General features: G+C 40.6%; 1 protein-coding gene across 2 annotated transcripts in view; it reads right to left on the bottom strand.

The window, feature by feature from the left end:
• Window positions 1-15846, bottom strand: part of KCNH1 (potassium voltage-gated channel subfamily H member 1) — a 742144-nt gene extending 726298 nt beyond the window's left edge. For both annotated transcript variants that reach the window (XM_003410287.3, XM_003410286.4), the window contains exon 1: window positions 15768-15846. In XM_003410287.3, coding sequence (XP_003410335.2) covers window positions 15768-15846 — 79 coding nt within the window. The remainder of the gene's footprint in view (window positions 1-15767) is intronic.
• Between the last annotated feature and the right edge of the window lie 3342 nt (window positions 15847-19188).

Raw genomic sequence — 19188 nt, 5'->3', positions numbered from 1 at the left:
TAAGGCAATCTACAGAAAAAGCCAAGGAACACACTGATAAAGCAGTTGAAGGAATCAAAAAGATTATCCAAGAACTTAGTGGAAAAATTAATAAGCTGCAAGAATCCATAGGGAGGCAGCATTCAGAAATCCAAAAGATTAACAGTAAAATTACAGAATTAGACAACTCAATAGGAAGTCAGAAATCAGAATCGAGCAATTGGAATGCAGAGTAGGGGAGTTGGAGGATAAGGCAATTGACGCCAATATAGTTGAACAAAAATCAGATAAAAGAATTAAAAAAAAATGAAGAAACCCTAAGAATCATGTGGGACTCTATCAAGAAGGATAACTTGCGTGTGATTGGTTCCAGAACAGGGAGGGATAACAAAAAATACAGATAGAATAGTTGAAGATCTGTTGGCAGAAAACTTCCCTGGCATCATGAAAGATGAAAGGATATCTATCCAAGATGCTCATTGAACCCCACGTAAGATTGATCCAAAAAGAAAATCACCAAGACATATTATCATCAAACTTGCCAAAACGAAAGATAAAGAGAAAATTTTAAAAGCAGTTGGGATAAAAGAAGAGTCTCCTACAAAGGAGAATCAATAAGAATAAGTTCAGACTACTCAGCAGAAACCATGCAATCGAGAAGGCAATGGGATGCCTTATATAGAGCACTGAAGGAGAAAAACTGCCAGCCAAGGATCATATATCCAGCAAAACTCTCTCTCAAATATGAAGGTGAAATTAAAACATTTACAGATAAACACAAGCTTAGAGAACTTGCAAAAACCAAACCAAAGCTAAAAGAATTACTAAAGGAAATTGTTTGGTCAGAAAATCAATAATATCGGATACCAACACAACACAAGGTCACAGAACAGAACATCCTGATATCAACTCAAATAGGGAAATCACAAAAACAAATTAAGATTAATTTTAAAAAGAAAAAAATGTTCAAAACTGGGAATCATTGAAGTCATTATGTAAAAGATCACAATAATCAAAAAGAGGGACTAAATGCAGGAGGCACAGATCTTCCATATGGAGAGGAAAACAAGGCGATATAGGACGATACAAGTTAGGTTTTTACTTAGAAAAATAGGGGTAAATATTAAGGTAACTGCAAAGAGGTATAACAATTCCATAACTCAAAATAAAAACCAAGAAAAACATAACAACTCACAAAACATAAACTCAACTACTATGAAAACGAGGAACACACAATTTACAAAGAAAAACGTCTCAGCACAAAAAAGTAAGTGGAAAAATGAAATTGTCAACAACACACACAAAAAGGCATCAAAATGACAGTACTAAACTCATACTTATCTATAATTACACTGAATGTAAATGAACTAAATGCACCAATAAAGAGACAGAGAGTCTCAGACTGGATAAAGAAACACGGTCTGTCTATATGCTGCCTACAAGAGACACACCTTAGAGACATGAACAAACTAAAACTCAAAGGATGGAAAAAAATATATCAAGCGAACAATAAGCAAAAAAGAAGAGGAGTAGCAATATTAATTTCTGACATAATAGACTTTAAAGTTAAATCCACCACAAAGGATAAAGAAGGACACTACATAATGATTAAAGGGACAATTGTCCAGGAAGATATAACCATATTAAATATTTATGCACCCAATGACAGGGCTGCAAGATACATAAAACAAACTTTAACAGAACTGAAAAGTGAGATAGACACCTCCAAAATTATAGTAGGAGACTTCAACACACCACTTTCGGAGAAGGATAGGACTTCCAGTAAGAAGCTCAATAGAGACATGGAAGACCTAATTGCTACAATCAACGAACTTGACCTCATAGACTTATACAGAACACTCCACCCAACAGCTGCAAAGTATGCTTTTTTTTTCTAGCGCACATGGAACATTCTCTAGAATAAAACACCCAGAATAGATCACATATTAAGTCATAAAACAAACCTTTACAGAATCCAAAACATCAAAATATTACAAAGCATCTTCTCAGACCACAAGGCCATAAAAGTAGAAATCAATAATAGAAAAATCAGGGAAAAGAATGAAATACTTGGAAACCGGACAATAATACCCTGCTCAAAAAAGACTGGGTTATAGAAGACATTAAGGAGGGAATAAAGAAATTCATAGAATGCGACGAGAATGAAAACACTTCGTATCAAAACCTCTGGGACACACCAAAAGCAGTGCTCAGATGTCAATTTATATCGATAAATACACACATACATAAAGCAGAAACAGCCAAAATCAGACAACTGTCCCTACAACTTGAACAAATAGAAAGAGAGCAACAAAAGAATACAGCAGGCACCAGAAGAAAACAAATAATAAAAATTAGAGCTGAACTAAATGAATTAGAGAACAGAAAAACAATTGAAAGAATTAACAAAGCCAAAAGCTGGTTCTTTGAAAAAATTAACAAAATTGATAAACTATTGGCCAGACTGACTAAAGAAATACAGGAAAGGAAACAAATAACCCAAATAAGAAATGAGATGGGCCATATCACGACAGAGCCAACTGAAATTAAAAGAATCGTATCAGATTATTACGAAAAATTGTACTCTAACAAATTTGCAAACCTAGAAGAAATGCATGAATTCCTAGAAAAAAACTACCTACCTAAACTAGCACAATCAGAAGTAGAACAATTAATAGACCCATAACAAAAAAAAGATTGAAAAGGTAATCAAAAAACTCTCAACAAAAAAAAAGCCCTGGCCCGGATGGCTTCACTGTAGAGTTCTACCAAACTTTCAGAGAAGAGTTAACACCACCACTACTAAAGGTATTTCAAAGCATAGAAAAGGATGGAATACTCCCTAACTCATTCTATGAAGCCACCATATCCCTGATACCAAAACCAGATAAAGACACCACAAAAAAAGAAAATCACAGACCTATATCCCTCATGAACATAGATGCAAAAATCCTCAACAAAATTCCAGCCAATAGAATTCAACAACATATCAAAAAAAAATAATCCACCACGACCAAGTGAGATTTATACCAGGTATGCAAAGTTGGTTCAATATGACAAAAACCATTAACATACTCCACCATATAAATAAAACAAAAGACAAAAACCACGTGATCTTATCAACTGATGCAGAAAAGGCATTTGACAAAGTCCAACACCCATTCATGATAAAAACTCCCAGCAAAATAGGAATTGAAGGAAAATTCCTCAACATAATCAAGGGCATCTACACAAAGCCAACAGCCAACATCATTCTAAATGGAGAGAGCCTGAAAGCTTTTCCATTCAGATCAGGAACCAGACAAGGATGCCCTTTATCACCGCTCTTATTCAACATTGTGCTAGAGGTCCTAGCCAGAGCAATTAGGCTAAACAAAGAAAGAAAGGGCATCCGGACTGGCAAGGAAGAAGTAAAAGTTATCTCTATTTGCAGATGGCATGGTCTTATACACAGAAAAACCTAAGGAATCCTCCAGAAAAATACTGAAACTAATAGTTCGGCAGAGTCTCAGGTTACAAGATAAACATACAAAAATCAGTTGGATTCCTCTGCATCAACAAAAAGAACATCGAAGAGGAAATCACCAAATCAATACCATTCACAGTAGCCCCCAAGAAGATAAAATACTTAGGAATAAATCTTACCAAAGATGTAAAAGACCTATACAAAGAAAACTACAAAGTACTGTGCAAGAAACTAAAAGGGACCTACATAAGTGGAAAAACATACCTTGCTCATGGATAGGAAGACTTAACATTGTAAAAATGTTTATTCTACCAAAAGCCATCTATATATACAGTGCACTTGTGATCCAAATTCCAGCGACATTTTTTAATGTGATGGAGAAACAAATCACCAACTTCATATGGAAGGGAAAGAAGCCCCGGATAAGTAAAGCATTACTGAAAAAGAAGAAGAAAGTGGGAGGCCTCGCTCTACCTGATTTTAGAACATATTATACAGCCACAGTAGTCAAAACAGCCTGGTACTGGTACAACAACAGGCACATAGACCAATGGAACAGAACTGAGAACCCAGATATAAATCCATCCACAAATGAGCAGCTGATATTTGACAAAGGCCCAGTGTCAGTTAATTGGGGAAAAGATAGTCTTTTTAACAAATGGTGCTGGCATAACTGGATATCCATTTGCAAAAAAATGAAACAGGACCCATCCCTCACACCATGCACAAAAACTAACTCCAAGTGGATCAAAGACCTAAACATAAAGACTAAAACGATAAAGATCATGGAAGAAAAAATAGGGACAACATTAGGAGCCCTAATACAAGGCATAAACAGAATACAAAACATTATCAAAAATGACGAAGAGAAACCAGATAACTGGGAGCTCCTAAAAATCAAACACCTATGCTCATCTAAAGACTTCACCAAAAGAGTAAAAAGACCACCTACAGATTGGGAAAAAATTTTCAACTATGACAACTCCGACCAGCGCCTGATCTCTAAAATCTATATGATTCTGTTAAAACTCAACCACAAAAAGACAAACAACCCAAGTAAAAATTGGGCAAAGGATATGAACACGCATTTCACTAAAGAAGGTATTCAGGCGGCTGACAGATAAATGAGAAAATGCTCTCGATCATTAGCCATTAGAGAAATGCAAATTAAAACTACAATGAGATTCCATCTCACTCCAACAAGGCTGGCATTAATCCAAAAAACACAAAATAATAAATGTTGGAGAGGCTGCGGAGAGATTGGAACTCTTATACACTGCTGGTGGGAATGTAAAATGGTACAACCACTTTGGAAATCTATCTGGCATTTCCTTAAAAAGTTAGAGATAGAACTACTATAAAACCCAGAAAACCTACTCCTCCGAACATATCCTAGAGAAATAAGAGCCTTTACCCAAACAGATACATGCACACCCATGTTTATTGCAGCACTGTTTACAATAGCAAAAAGCTGGAAGCAACCAAGGTGCCCATCAATAGATGAATGGATAAATAAATTATGGTATAGTCACACAATGGAATACTATGCATCAGTAAAGAACAGTGAGGAATCTGTGGAACATTTCATAACATGGAGGAACCTGGAAGGCATTATGCTGAGTGAAATTAGTCAGATGCAAAAGGACAAGTACTATATAAGACCACTATTATAAAATCTTGAGAAATGGTACAAACTGAGAAGAGCACATTCTTTTGTGGTTACAAGAGGGGGGAGGGAGGGAGGGTGGGAGAGAATTACTTACTGATTAGACAGTAGATAAGAACTACTTTAGGTGAAGGGAAGGACAATACTCAATACAGGGAAGGTCAGCTCAACTGGACTGGACCAAAAGCAAAGAAGTTTCCTAGACAAACTGAATGCTTTGAAGGTCAGCAGAGCAAGGGCGGGGGTTTGGGGACTATGGCTTAAGGGGACATCTAAGTCAATTGGCAAAATAAATTCTATTAAGAAAACATTCTGAATCCCACTTTGAAGTGTGGCGTCTGGGGTCTTAAATGCTAACAAGCAGCCATCTAAGATGCATCAATTGGTCTCAACCCACCTGGATCAAAGGAGCATGAAGAACACCGAGGTCACAAGATAATTATGAGCCCAAGAGACAGAAAGGGCCAGATGAACTAAAGGCTTACATCATGCTGAGACCAGAAGAACTAGATGGTGCCCGGCCACAACCGATGACTGTCCTGACAGGGAGCACAACAGAGAACCCCTGAGGGAGCAGGAGAACAGTGGGATGCAGACCCCAAATTCTCATAAACAGACCAGACTTAATGGTCTGACTGAGACTAGAAGAATCCCGGTGCTCTTGGTCCCCAAACCTTCTGTTGGCCCAGGATAGGAACCATTCCCGAAGACAACTCATCAGACATGGAATGGACTGGACAATGGGTTGGAGAGAGATGCCGATGAGGAGTGAGCTACTTGTATCAAGTGGACACTTGAGTCTGTGTTGGCATCTCCTGTCTGGAGGGGAGATGGGAGGGTAGAAACCCTAGTGGCATAGTGGTTAGTAGAGAGGGTTAGAAACTGGCAAAACAGTCATGAAAGGAGAGACTGGAAGGAGGGAGCAGGCTGACTCATTAGGGGGAGAGTAAATGGGTGTATGTAGTAAGGTATATATAAGTTTATATGTGAGAGACTGACTTGATTTGTAAACTTTCGCTTAAAAAAAAAGTAAAGCACAATAAAAATTATTAAAAAAAAAATAGAAACCAAATTTAGGCAGGAGATAAATATTGGTAAAATTTGCCAATATAGTATAAATTTTCAAACACTGAGTCTGGCGAGAATGCCAGTGGAGGATGTCTACTCCATTGCTTTAAGGGAAGAAGGAGGTAATGAGAGACTGTGGTATTATGAAGTACTTAATATGGCCCTTCTAGCCATGGTCTTTGTGACTTACACACAATGACTGAGTGGGACTATGCAAATAAGGTATATGGAAGCTTTCATCGTTGGGGTTATGTGTCAACTTGGCTAGGCCATGATTCTCAATATTGTATGGTTGTCCTCCATTTTATGTGTTGTGGTTCTGACCTCTACATGTTGATGAGGCAGGATTGGTGTAGGGTATGTCTTGGGTTGAAGCCTTGCAGGAGGGTGTGACTCAAGCCCCATCCTTACTCAAGTTATGCCCTTCCCTGAGGTGTGGCCTGCATCTAAGGTATCTGTGTGTGTCCTAGTGCGGCTCTCTTTCTGCATCTGGATCACGTGTCTGGTTCGTGATCAACTGACCTCTGGTTCTTGGGACTCAAGCCAGAGGCTTGCTGTCTGACCTGCCGATTCTGGGATTCGCTGGCCTCCACAGCCCCTTGGGCCAGCGGCCTATTGTGTGACCTGATTCACCAGCCTACAAAGCCTTGTGAGCCAGCAACCTGGGGTCTGAATTGCAGGTTTGGGTTCATCAGTCCCTGCAGCCATGTGGGTCAGAAGAAGCCTACTCCTGACCCACGAATTTGGGACTTGCCAGCCTCCACAACTGCGTGACCCACTTCCTTTATAAGATTCATGAGTTCTGTGAAACTTTACAGTGAATTAGGGAACCCAAAGACAGGGAGGGTTTTCAGGGAAGAGAGAGTAGTTGACATTAGAGATAATGGAGTGGCATGGCAGCTTGGAAAAGTTGGACATTTGGGAATCTTTAATCTCCACCTCAGGCACTAGCTTTGTGCCAATTCTGTTAAAAGAAATTATTCATTTAGAGCCCATTTTTTCTTCTTTACAGAAGCACCTGATGTCATCGAAGTACCTTTAAAAAACTATGAGAAATGATAATTTAGAGGCTCTCTTGATTGGATAATTACATTAATAGGATTGACCTAGCTAATCACAGAAGTTTTAAGCAACATCCGACTAATCAAAAAAGTTGTAATGTTAATTTACATAATGAATAATCTTGGTATGAGTAAGCAAACTGATCATTGCTTACAATATCCAATCAGAAGAGTTCTAAGGCATTTTGTCATTTACAAGAGTTGATGAATGGTTGGGCAGAGACCATGGGAACGAAGAGAGTTGCTGGAGCTGGCCAGACTGATATCTGTTCAGCAAGACTGCACATGCATAGAGAACAGCCAGAGCACATAACAAATGTCAGCACCCAGGAGATGTTGACAACACAACAGTGAGTGAGAGCAACCTAAGATGGCGTGCCAAAGAGGACAGATGCTAGGAGAGCCCAGAAGAATGAGGTTTCTCTAAGAAAACTTCAACCACATTAAAACAAAGCTTTCACATATCCTGAAAGCTTCTCCTTTAAATTGACTTAGGGGATTTGATCATCTCCCAGCCAACCTCACAAAAAAAGAAACAGCTACAAAAGCTAAGAATAATTTGATGCAAGGTGTTCAAAAGGAGAAAAAAATGTGATAAGCGTTGAATCAGGATAACATCTCTTGAATCTTTAAAGAGGCTTACAATGCACGTTGATCTTCATCATGGATTCCTCAATGAGACACATCACGAAAGTCTTATTCATTTTGGTATTCCTAGCCTTTAGTACAGTATCAGAATCCCTGGGTGGCATAAATGGTAAAGTGCTTAGCTATTAACTGAAAGGTTGGTAGTTTGAACCTACTCAGAGGTGCCTTGAAAGAAAGGCCTGGCAATCTACTTCCAAAAGGTCACAGCCATTCAAAAGCCTACAGAGAAGTTCTACTCTGGAATACATGGGGTTGCCATGAGTCAGAATCAACTTGATGGCATTGTTTTGGTTTAGTACAGTATCTGGCACATAGTAGGACCCCCATATTTATAAAATGGAAGCATAAGTTACCCTTTGCTTTTCGTTTTAATTTCTTTGATTTCAATTCCTCCACTAAACTTGTGCACTTTTTCCAGTTACTTGGTTTTATCTCTTTCACTGAAACAAACAAATCATTCACTTCCTAGTTCCTTCTCACTTCCAGCTCTATTTCTAATATAATCTCTGTCCCTGGGTTTATCACATTCCAATTTCAGAAAACGTATCTCCTTAAAAAAAAAAAAAAAACCCTTGCACGTGCCCTTTTCACATAATCCTAACTGTGCAAGTCATTTACCATCAGGTGTGAGGAAGCTCGTGCTGTGAGGACCTTTAAACACACAGTAAGTACTGACACCTCCCAAAGGACTAGAAACAAAAAAATACCAAACCTGTTGCCTTCGATTCTGACTCATAGCGACCCTATAAGACAGAGTAGAACTGCCCCATAGGGTTCCCAAAGCTATAATCTTTATGGAAGCTGGCTGTCACATCTTTCTCTTGTAGAGCAGCTGGTAGGTTTGAACCACCAACCTTTTGGTTAGTGCTTAACCACTGAACAACCAGGTCCAAAAGATAAGCAGCAACTTTTATTTTCATTTTATTTTGATCATGTACTCACTACTAATATAACCCTAAATGACCTTGTCTTATTAGTTATTAGATTGTTTGGGTAATGTTACTATTAAAGTGAAAAGGAGGAAATATCAAATGTTTGCAAGAATGTGGAGTGATAGAAACTTTCATACATTCCTGGTGGGGAATGAAAATTGATACAAACCCTTCAGAAAACTGTTTGGCAGCATCCACCAAAGCTAAATATAAATATGCATCCTAGGTGTATTTCCACCATCAGTCTGTCATATTGTAGTGGCTTGCATGTTGCTGTGATGTTGGAAGCTATGCCAACAATATTTCAAATACCAGCAGGATCACCCATGGTGGACAGTTTTCGGCAGAGCTTCCAGACTCAGACTAGGAAGAAAGACCAGGTGATCTACTTCCAAAAATTAGCCAATGAAAACCTTATGGATCACAACAGAATATTGTTTGATATATGCTGGAAGGTAAGTCCTCAGGTTGGGAGACACTCGAAATACAAAGTGCGTTGCCACAATGGACTCAAGCATACTGGTGATCCTGAAGATGACACAGGGCTGGGCAACATTTTGTTCTGTTGTACATGGAGTCCGCATGAGTTGGAGCCAACTCTATGATAACTAGCAACAACAAAGGGTATATACCAAGGGAAATGTATGCTCACATGCTCCAAAAGGCTTACAAAAGAATGCTTGTAGTAACATTGCTAATAGCATAAAACTGGAAACAACTCACATGTCCATTAACAACAGAATGGGTACATAAAATGCATGGTATGGGCATACCATAAAGTATTATACAGCAGTGAAAATGAAACAATAGTACATGGAACAACATGGATGAATCTCCAACTGACAAAAGAATACATGTTGTGTGAGCCCATGCATGTAAAGCTCAAAAACAGACAAAATAAACTATTTTTCAGATGTGCAAACCAAGATGGTAAAATTGTGAGGAAAGCAAGAGCGTTATCACCATAAAACCAGGAGATAGATCCCTTTGGGAGGAGAGTAGGGGAGTTAGAACCAGGAAGGGGTCAGAGGCCTTCTGGAGTACTGGTAAGGTTCTCTTTTTTGACATAGGAGGCAATTACATGGTACTAGCTTTATAAAAATGTATTAAGCTGTACAAAATTGTTTTATATACTTTTGTATTTTGTGGTATTAAATAACAAAAATGTTTAAATAAAAACAAGGGAAAAGACTCAATACAAGATAAAACCCACACCCACTGCAGTTGAGTCGATTCCGACTCATAGCGACCCTAGACAAGACAGCAGCTATCAATTTTTTTTTTTAATGTTGTCACATGGAAAAAGGAGTGGGCTAGGTCAGTTTTGTTCCACAGGGCAGACCTGGAATGCATAATAGCTATGTGGGGACAGATTTTGATGAACCAAAGAAGGGGGAAAAAAAAAAAAGGAGAAGGAGGAAGAGGAGGAGGGTAAGAGGAAGAAGAAGGAGGAGGAGAAGAAGAAGGAGGAAGAGAGAGAAAGGAGGAAAGGAAGGAAGGTGGAGAAAGGAAGAGAAAAGATAAGAAAGTAAAAGAAAAGAAAACAAAATAAAAACAAATTCATTGTAAGAAAGTGGGTGTCCCAGCACTGAAGCTATTCAAGCGTGGGCTGGGTAATCACAGAGAGGGATGTTATGGACAGCATTGAAACACTGGAAAAGGAGCGTATGGAATGTCCTTCCAAACCTTAAGATTCTGTGGTTCTATTTCTCTTTCTCATCAGTTAAGTGTGGCTACTTGGAGAAGCAAACAGAAACAATCCATGGCACAACTGTCCTAAATGTACAAAGGAGAGACTCATTTTACAAAAATGGTTCCTTTAAATAACTGAAGGATATTGTAAATAAACATTGGTTTATAGGCCATTAACTAACCAAAGCCAAAGGGCGCAGAAGAACTGAGGAACTTCATTGCACTGCTCAAGGAACCACCTCCAAATGAAACCCAATCATAAACGAAGAGCTGGTGTCGGAAAGAACGAAGCCACAGATTCAGTTTACCCAGTGTTCCTCAAATGCATCTATTCTTTTAAGATAGATTATTAAAACAGAAGGATTTCATAGAAATCATGGTGTTGAGAAGTTTTATTGCCTTACATTAAATCACAACACTTCCTCCTCTCATTCCCCCAGCTACAATCAGTCAGTAAATTTAACTTTTTGACGCTTTCAGTGGGCCTTGGCTGGGCCTTGGCTGAAGATCATCTTAGAGTATATTACAAGAAAAAACAAACTCTAGTGAACTGGTAATAATCTAGATTATCAACCAGTCCCCTTTCAGAGCAACAGTGAACTTGAACAAGCCTTTTGTTTTATAAATATTACCATGGCTCAACATATCTATGAGGAGATACAACATTACCCACGACTCTCATCCTGTTTGCTAACTAATTATATCAACAACCTGAACCAACTTAACACTATACAAAAACACAGCTGATTTAGCAATCTGTAAATTATACATGTACATAAATCTGTACCAAAATGTGCTATGTTTCACTCCTGCTAATGTGCATGGATTCTTACTGGCAGGTACAATTGTTTGATATACGTTCCTGAGCACTAAAACATATGTTCTTCCTAGAAGGGGACCATTTACAATAATTTTTTTTGTAGTTTCCTGGCACCAATTTTTCAGCTAGCATTTTAACCATGAGTGCCTATGAGTGCCTTTGGATTAAGCAACTAATATTCTGGAACAACTTTCCCACCAGAGGCTTTGCCTATGTAGCAATTAAGTCAATAGAAAGATATAAGATGATCTGAACGGGCAGTGTCATGTCCATAAGCAAAATCAAACAAAAACTGAGTATTAATTATTCCTGCTGATTTATTACAGCAGTCCAACAGAAGCAGATAAATTATCAAATCTCTCTTTCAAATGGTATTCAGAAGGTATCAAATAAAGTTATACTGAGTTTCAGTGCCATCAAGATCAGTAAAGACATCAAAAATGTTTTTCAAATACAATAGACCTAAATAAAAGTTGCAGCCAAGAAACATTGTGAAATAAGTGTAAGAGTCTTCGACAAAGATTCATTAGAATATAACCTATGGGTCACCATGGATCAGAGTCGGCTCAGTGGCAACCGGTTTTTTAAGGGCAAGAGATTTGCCTGTTTTCCACTATACCCAAAAAACTAAACCCACTGCCGTTGAGTCGATTCCGACTCATAGCAACTCTATAGGACAGAGTAGAACTGCCCCGTAGAGGTTCGGAGGAGTGCCTGGTGGATTTGAACTGCCTACCTCTTGGTTAGCAGCTGTAGTACTTAACCACTATGCCACCGGGGTTTCCTTTTCCACTATATCCCCCCAAAAAACAAAAACCAAACCCATTGTTGTTGAGTGAATTCCAACTCACAGTGACCTGACAGGACAGAGTAGAACTGCCCCATAGGGTTTCCAAGGAGAGGCTGATGGATTCAAGCTGCAGACCTTTCGGTTAGCAGCCAAGCTCTTAACCACTGTGCCACCAGGGCTTCACTATATCCAGTGTCCAATAAAAATGCTCAAAAAATGTTTGTTGAATGAATAAACCAATGACAACTGCTGAGTAGTCCCTGATCTACCTCTAACTGCCTTTTTCCAACTGCCTCCTGACTAACTGTAGGTAAATCAATTAACCTGAGGAATCTCAGTTTCTTAAATTTTAAAATGGAGACATTGTACCTTCTTTGCCGGCTTATGAGACCAAAGGTGATATTCTATGAAAAGTAACTTGGTACTTTATAATGGGCCACACAAATATAAGTGCCCGTTATCCTGTCTATGTTTTTGACTAAACCACTGACTGACAAAGGTAAAAACACTGCCTTCTCCTTTGCCCTGTTAATCTGTTTGGATAGAGTAGCATGGCTGTTAGCCAAAATGGATGTTGTTCTTGTTACTACATTCTATTTAATTTCCACTGGGAAATTATGTTTCTTGAGAGAAAACAATGGTAACACAAGGAAGGTTGTTGCATGGTCTACCATAAAGAGCATGGCACTGGAGTCAAGGATTGGGGCCTCACCAGTTCTGCCCTCAGATATCTGGGGAAAGTTACTTTCTTCAGTGTCTTTATTTATACAGTGATGGGGAAGGGTAGGTAAGGAGATAGTAACTAAGGTCACTCTCATCCTATAGTTCTTTGATACTCCAGACACCAGATATAAAAATCCCCCAAAAGAAAGCCTTCTATTATCCACTGACATATATTATGGATAGGTTTTTGTTGTTTGTTGGTTTGTTTGCTGGTTTGTTTGTTTTAAAGGTGACAAAAGTAGTTTCAGGGTCTAAGTCATAGGCCTGAAGATACAATGATGCTACAAGGAAGAACTGTGATATACTACTTTAAGGAGCACCTGCCTCCAGCACTATCTGCTCTACCGCTTTGAATAAGTCACTTAATATTCCCAGGACTCAATTTTCAGATATGTAACAAAGGAACAGTAACACTGCACAGGACCACTGGGAGAAAATGGTTAATAAATGGTCATGAAGTATTGCTATTTAAAGGTAAAATGCTATTTAGATACTGTAATATTCAAAAAAGACTGATGGATTTTTAGGAAGACACAAACTGATATTTTTAAATAGATTTGTCCCATCACAGTAAAATCAAGTAATACATTGATATTTTTAAGTGTTTACATTTTTTCCATTTGTATTTGGGAAATATTACGAAAGGGACCACTAAAAATGTAAATTCCACATTTCAAGATCAGAAGCTTTTCTTCTGAAATAATAAATAATTTTAAAAGTTTATCCAACTTTCCCAAGACATTTTGTTTTTGTTGTTGATGTTTGGTTGGTTGGTTAAATGAAATCAAGCTATTGGAATTGGTGTTGAAATTAAAATGCTAAAAAAAAAAATGGAAACCCTGGTGGTATAGTGGTTAAGTGCTACAGCTGCTAATCAAAGGGTCGGCAGTTGGAATCCACCAGATGGTCCTTGGAAACCCCATGGGGCAGTTCTACTCTGTCCTATAGGGTCGCTATGAGTCAGAATTGACTCGACAGCAGTGGGTTTATTGCTAAAAATATTCCTGGCTATTTATCCTACTGACATTCTATATATGCTTACAGAGGGGAAGTGGCTGTAAGAAAATCAACTAAATTAGAAGAAATTCTGCCTTCTCTGCTCCGGGATTCTTAAAGTTCTCCTAAAAATCCAAGGAACACTGTGGCTGCAACATGTAAAATTCTCTTACTGCTCTCTCCACTCAAAATTTTGTACAATATACCTATCTAATATAAATACGTACCATATACATTTGAAATGGGGTTTCCCTCCTAAATTAAAGGACATTGCCTTTTCACCCAAAAATGGAATTGTCATTGAAATTTACAAGAAATTTGATATCGCTGGCAATAGAATACCCAAATTTGCAAGACTGTTTCCATACCCCATAACAGGTCAATAATAATATCAATAACACCACAAAAACTCTTAAATAGTGAATTTATTTTAAAACCCATGACCACCTCCAGGTTTTTTATGGCAGATGAGTTCACTGTGGCTGTTCATGCAGTGATTACCATCCCTTCGTACCCCCAGTTAATGACTGCAACCTTGCTCTAAGAGCAGCCTTAGTTGGTCATTTCTTTAGTAAGTATTTAAATAATACATAATGATTTGTTTTCCCATTTAAGTTTACTATCTTAAGATACACTTAAATAGCTCTTTAATTAAAGAGTATTTATTAGTAGCACACGACACTTTTAATGCCCTTTGCCCTGGATCCCTAACTAAATCCAAATGGAAGCTCAGAGTTTTAAACACAAGCTCCTTAAGGGTCTGAAATGGTGATATTTACACACTTTAAAACCCATTTCCTGAGTTAGCTCCTGACGTCCTTCTGAAAGGAAGAATGTTATCTGTCTCTACGTGATGAGAGAGTCCAGGAGCCGGCTAAGTGTCTCTCTAGCCTTGGCTCTCTTTCATTTCAGCCCTTTGACGAATAGGTGTCCCTATCCCTTCCAACTGCTGTGGCTCCTATTTGCCCTCCAAGTGCTTTGGCCAGGGTCACTCTGCTGTGGGTCCAAAAGGCGTTTGAAACTGTTTCCTTTCCATCCCAGCTCCTAGGGCTCTGCCTCCAGCTCTGCGTGCTGCTGTCCATCTTAATGCCATAGGGCACCAGCAGAGCGCTGAGTACCGGCTTATGAGGTAATGGGTAGATATATAAGCTTGGTGAGTTTGGGGATCTATAGGTGAGCGAAGAAATAAGAAGGGAGGAAAGCACTGTTGTGGATTAAGAAGAGCGGAGATAAGGCAGGTTTGTACCTGTGATCAGGTAACCATCTCTGCACCTGTGCCCTCCACTGCCCACCTAAAACCAGGAAAACCATCTGCCCTGTGCGTGAGCTTCAACTTCCTGGAACAGAGTGGGGGATGAAGGGAAGGGATCGCAGCCGGCAGCACGTCCCCAAGTATTCCCTGTCCCTAATCTTCAGATTCCTCAGCTGGAGGGACGGAAAGCGGAGGCAGCAGCATCCTCCCATTCCAAGAGGGCCAGAACCCAGAGGTGCCGCTCTCGCCTGCTGGCTCTCCCTGGGGAGAGGCGGCGCCTCAGGGAGCAGCCCGAGAGCCTGGGAGCCTCTGCGGGGGGTGGGCAGTACGGACCAGGAACTCGCTGCTGCTCCTGGCTCCTGCTGCGTTCCGCTTTCCATCACTTTTTCCAGCACTTTGCTCATCAGCTGTCATGTTGTCCAGAGATGAGACCAAGACGGCGCGCGAAAGGCCCCAAAGAAGAGCTCTCCTCTTGGGATGGGGGCCGTCAGACCGCGCCCGCCCTGCCCACCTTTCCTAGCCCGGTGCTCCAGGAGGCAGCCCGGGCGCCCGAGCGTCGGCTCTTTGAAGAGCCCGGGATTCTGCCGCATCTGCGGGCGCCGAGCGTCGGGAGGCGTCTGCAATAAAGACACGGATAAAAGCCTGGGTAACCGAAATCCGAATGCACCTCTTACCATTGGACCGCCGGACAATATTCTCCAGAAACGTGTTCTGCGGGGCCACCAGTCCCCTCCTGCCCCCGGCCACGGTCATTTTTCCGGCAGTTCGCGGTCCGGGGGGCGTCCCGGCGTAGCTTCTCACCGCAGCAGGAGGCTGCGCGCGAAGTCCGCGCGCGATCCCGGCTCGAGCTGCCCCATGGCCCCGCGGGGATCCGGGCGGGCACGGGCGGCAGCAGCAGCGGCTCCCTCCGGCAGCCACCCCGGCGCCCTCTTCGCGCCTCCTACCCTGCTGCCCGCCTCGCAATGCACTCGCGCTGGGCTACGCTCTCTGCAGCCGCCTTCGGGTGGGCGGAGGGAGTAACTTCGCCTTGGCCGGCGGCGCCCCCTACCGGGCGCGTGCTCCTCGCCGACCCGCGGGAGAGGCTTACCAGGGGGCTCCCGCAGCTGCTGTGAAGTTGCGGGCGACCGTGGGCTAAGGCTGGGGTGGCAGCGCCATCCTCTGGGCAAAGCCGGGAAATGTATCCAGATTGCGCCCACGTAGGTGGAGAGGAGAATTAGAAGCGTTACAAGCAGCTTGGGTCCGTCTCTGGTGGGAGCGGATTCACCCCCCAACACACACACAAGGTCATCACAGTTCGCGTCTTGGGGACCACGATTATAAAACCCTCTTCTTTGCTTTGTTTCAGGTGGAATTCCTGGGACCTTTGAGGCTCTTGGAACACTTTCCAGCCTTCCCGTCTGTTTTCTCAGCCTGATTCTGAAGCCATCATTTTACCAGTAACTGATAAAGCTGTATTTTAAGAAGTTGAATTTGGAGAGTGACTGGTTCAGCTCCAGAAGAGGTTTCTTGGGTTGTTTTTCAAGACAACCCTAGACACAAATGCAGGTTCTGACTGTTTGATAAATTTGCTGACCTTAACCCAAGAATGATTTACCAAAAGGCCAAGAAATTGTATGTATAGTACATACTGCTTTTTAGCTGAAGCCCAGTCTCCTGTGTTCAGTGTCTAAGGTTAAGAAACAGGAAGAAACTGACAAGTATCAAAACGGTGGGCTTCCCTCTGAGGACAAATGCTTGGGGAAGGGGCACCTCCCCAAACTGCACTCAGCATTTATTAATAACCTGCAGCCTTGGTTAGAGTCCTGATCTTGACACCTGCCTCCTAGTATAATGAAGAATCTTGTTTACAAAAGGCTTCTGGCAGGATCTAAGATAATCCTCTTTGCTCACTTACTATGGAGAATATCTACCTGCATATACCCTGTACCTGTTATTTTACTATATATTCCCCAGTGGGTATGACTAGAGACTAAGTCTGTGTGTTGTAAAAGGAATGAACCAATAGTTTTCTAGTTAATTCCAGGCTGGGTCAATGGCCAATAGAAAAATATACCAAAAACCCAAACTCATTGCCATCAAGTCGAATTCCAACTCACGGCGATCGTATAGGACAGAGAAGAGCTACCACTGAAGGATTTTCCAGACTGCAAATCTTTATGGAAGCAGACTACCACATGTTTCTCCCATGGAAAGACTGATGGTTTCAAACCACTGACTTTTTGGTTAGCAGTTAAGCACTTAACCAGTATGCCACCAGAAAAAATATAAAGGACAAAAAAATGACTCTGGAATCTCAATTGTCTGGATTAGCCATCCAGATACATGTATTCCAAAGACACCCAGTCTCAGTTTATTAGTCTCAAAAATAAGGGAACTAATTCTCACCCAGCTGAACTCTCAGAGTTGCTGTGAAGAACAAATGAGATCATGTAGGGAACAGTACTCTAAATTATGAAGTGATATAGCAAGGTCTGAGTTCCTGCATGGTGCAAATGGTTAAATGCTGTACTGCTAACAAAGATTTTGCAGTTCAAACCTACCCACAGGTGCCGTGAAAGTAAGGCCTGGCAATCTGCTTCCAAAAGTTTACAGACTTGAAAACCTTATAGAGCAATTGTACTCTGTACACGTGGGATCACCAGGAGTCAGAAGCTACTGGACACCAACTAATAACAACATACCAAAGTCATCATTTCAGTGAATAAATAAGCTAGACCATTACAAACATTGCCCTTTGTCTTGTGTAGACACAAAGTAAACAGATGACTGTTGTTAGCAGAGAGTGCAATAAAGCTTGCATACTTTGAAATGAAAGTAACTATGCACTTCTTCCACAAAGTAACATTCTACCCATCACATCAGTCACATGATTTAGAGCTGTGATTTCCTAAACCTTAACTCCATCTAGTGGTTCATTGTTCTACTACAAATGACATAACCAAGGGCGGCTGAAGAGAAATCCAAATGCTCAGGCAGTTTGATGTCTGCCCACTTTCCTACTTCCTTTATATTTATGGCTTTTATGGCTGTGTTATGTATTGCACAAGGGGGAGATTTTTTATGACAATGCTAAAAATTCATCAAGAAACCTCATAACCATGCTTGTGAAAAGAAGATAAAATAATGGGAAAAAAACTATCATAGGGAGTTAACAAAATTTCTCAGATTTTAGATGGGAATGTAAAATGGTACGCCACTTCGGAAATAAATTTCATGTTTCCTTAAAAGGCTAGAAATAGAAGTACAATAAGATGGAGCAATTCCACTCCTTGGTATATATCCTAGAGAAATAAGAACCTTCACACGGATAGACATACGCACACCCGTGTTCACTGCAGCACTGTTCACAATAGCAAAAAGATGGAAACAACCTAGGTGCCCATCAAAGGATGAATGGATAAACAAATTATGGCATATTCACACAGTGGGAAACTATGCAACGATAAAGAACAACTATGAATCCATGAAACATCTCATAACATGGATGAATCTGGAAGGCATTATGCTGAGTGAAATTAGTCAGCTGCAAAAGGACAAATATTGTATGACACCACTATTATAAGAACTCGAGAAAAGGTTTAAACACAGAAGAAAATATTCTTCAGTAGTTATGAGGGTGGGGAGAGTGGTATTCACAAACTACATAGTAGATAAGAATCATTTTAGGCGAAGGACAGGACAACAGACAATACAGGGGAAGTCAGCACAACTGGACTAAACCAAAAGCTAAGAAGTTTCCTGAACACAACCAAATACTTTGAGGGACAGTGTAGCACAGGCGGGGGTCTGGGAACCATGGTTTTGGGGGTCATTTAGGTCAACTAGCATAACAACATTTATTAAGAAAATGTTCTGCATCCCACTTTGGTGAGTGGCATCTGGGGTCTTAAAAGCTAGTGATCAGCCATCTGAGATGCATCAATTTGTCCCAACCCACCTGGAGTAAAGGAGAATGAAGAACATCAAAGACACAAGGGAAATATTAGCGTAAGGGACACATAAACAGAGACTCTATCAGCCTAAGACCAGAAGAACTAGATGGTGGCTTGTTACCACCAATGACTGCCCTGTCAAGGAACACAACAGAGAACTCCT

Source organism: Loxodonta africana, chromosome 20, assembly GCF_030014295.1.
Source record: "Loxodonta africana isolate mLoxAfr1 chromosome 20, mLoxAfr1.hap2, whole genome shotgun sequence".
Classification (NCBI taxonomy): Eukaryota; Metazoa; Chordata; class Mammalia; order Proboscidea; family Elephantidae; genus Loxodonta; species Loxodonta africana.
Note: the sequence above shows the minus strand (reverse complement) of the source record. Positions and strands in the feature narration are given on the sequence as shown.